The sequence below is a fragment of the Bison bison genome, unplaced genomic scaffold (assembly GCF_000754665.1).
Source record: "Bison bison bison isolate TAMUID 2011002044 unplaced genomic scaffold, Bison_UMD1.0 scf7180017859023, whole genome shotgun sequence".
NCBI lineage: Eukaryota > Metazoa > Chordata > Mammalia > Artiodactyla > Bovidae > Bison > Bison bison.
The window spans coordinates 13,560-15,335 of NW_011489595.1; the positions used below are offsets into that span (position 1 = coordinate 13,560).

Sequence of the window (1,776 nt, forward strand, 5' to 3'; positions counted from 1 at the left end):
CTTTTAAGCTTTCCCCCCGGCGTCTTGGCCTGGCTAAAAAGCTGATGGACCAGGCCTCCCGAGCCATGATTGAGAACTTCAATGCCAAATATGTCTCCCTGCATGTCAGGAAGAGGTGGAAGCCGGGGTCAAAGGAAGGGGGGTGGGGGCTGCTGTCTTGATACGGGTCCTGGGCTGCCTTGGCTTTTGGAGAAGACTGGGAGGTGGGATTTGTGGGGAGCGGGACTGGGAGGATGGGCAGGACCTGGACGTGTTGTCCCTGTCTGGCCTGGTCTGTAGAGCTCAGCACAGCCTTGTTCCCCTACAGTAACCGGGCAGCTCTGCACCTCTATTCCAACACGCTCAACTTTCAGTAAGTAGATCTAGATGTTTCTAATGGGAGTGGGACAGTCCCCAGGTCTGGCTTGCCCAGGTGGCTGAGATGGGCTGAGCTACTTTCTGGGCATGAGGGTGGGCGGCAGCTAGAGCTAGGGACAGGCTTTGGCCTCCACTCAGAGACAGTGACACCCACCTGCCACTGTCTGTTCGAGATGTGTTGTGGGCCTAGAGGACATTTAGTGTTTCTTGCTGGGCAGAAGAGGACTACCTGCTGCTGGTGGGGGCCAGGTGAAGGGCAGCATGGTGAAGGGATTCAGAAGTAGAGACAAGGACCCAGGACAGGAACAGGACTGAGAGTGACCAGGCACCTAGAAGCATCTCAGCAGAACCAGAAGAAAGGGTAAACCGAAGCATATTGGTGCAGGAAGGGTGCAGCAGAGGGGTCTAGAGCCCTGGGTGTCCTAGTGGGTGAGAGCAGTCTGCTCAGTGTGCCCAGCACAGGACACAGAGAGCCTGGCCAGGAACTGCCCTGCCCAGGGCATTGTGGTGAAAGCTGCTGGGATGGGCTGTTTGTGGAGAGCCCACTGAGACAGCCTTAGCTTCAGCTTGCTTAAGGAAGGGAAGGACCTACGAGCTGGGCATCTGAGGATCTTTGACCTGGATGCAGACTCCCCTGCTGGTTGACAGTTCCCGGGTCTGAAGGCTGGCAGGGCCTTTCTGGGCCATCCAAGAACACCAAGAACAGAGACCACAGCACCACCCCCCGCCGTTTCCAACTGTTCAACATGGGAGCCAGCCAGCCATGCATGCCCAGGAAATGACAGGGAACTGGGCAAGGAGGGGTAGGGTACTGCCACATGCAGGGGCCATGGTTCCCAGGAAACCACAGAAATAGATCCTTGGGAGCCAGGTTAGGGATGAGGTGGGGTGGCAGAATGCCAAGGGTGGGAGGGAGTCCGGCTTACTGTCGGAGAAAGCAGATGGAAGGCCACGTCGGAAATGTCTCCAAAGGGCCTTTGGGGGGCACTGACACCCCGTCCCAATGGCAGATGGCACCAGAGGGTGGAGGAGAATGCCCCCAACTCGGTTTCTCCTCCTCCTCTCCACCGCCCCCCCCGCCCCCAGGATCAGTGAAGTGGAGCCCAAATACTACGCTGACGGGGAAGATGCATACGCCATGAAGCGGGACCTCACCCAGATGGCCGATGAGGTGAGTCCAGTGGGGCCAGGTCCACCGGCCCCAAGCAGGCTGAGCGGGGTGGCCTGAGGGAGTTGGAGGTGTCCTGGTCCTCTTCGCCTCAGCTGACAGGTGGGGAGCCAGACCTTGGCAGGGCTTTAAAGAAGGCTGTCATCGGGCCAAGGCTCCATTTTCTGAGGAGGAGGCCTGTCCTGCCCAGAGGCCGCTGTGACAGGACAGTCTGGATGTGCTGAGGCATGGGGCTGGGGATGGCTGCAGCT

At 58.8% G+C, this 1,776-nt stretch overlaps 1 protein-coding gene across 1 annotated transcript; it reads left to right on the plus strand.

The window, feature by feature from the left end:
- The first annotated feature begins 6 nt into the window (after positions 1-6).
- Positions 7-1,745, plus strand: NAA10 (N(alpha)-acetyltransferase 10, NatA catalytic subunit). Its single transcript, XM_010830462.1, has 3 exons — positions 7-115; positions 308-352; positions 1,444-1,745. Exons 1-3 carry the CDS (start codon positions 45-47, stop codon positions 1,583-1,585), a joined length of 258 nt encoding a protein of 85 aa, XP_010828764.1. The 5' UTR covers positions 7-44; the 3' UTR covers positions 1,586-1,745.
- The last annotated feature ends 31 nt before the right edge of the window (positions 1,746-1,776 follow it).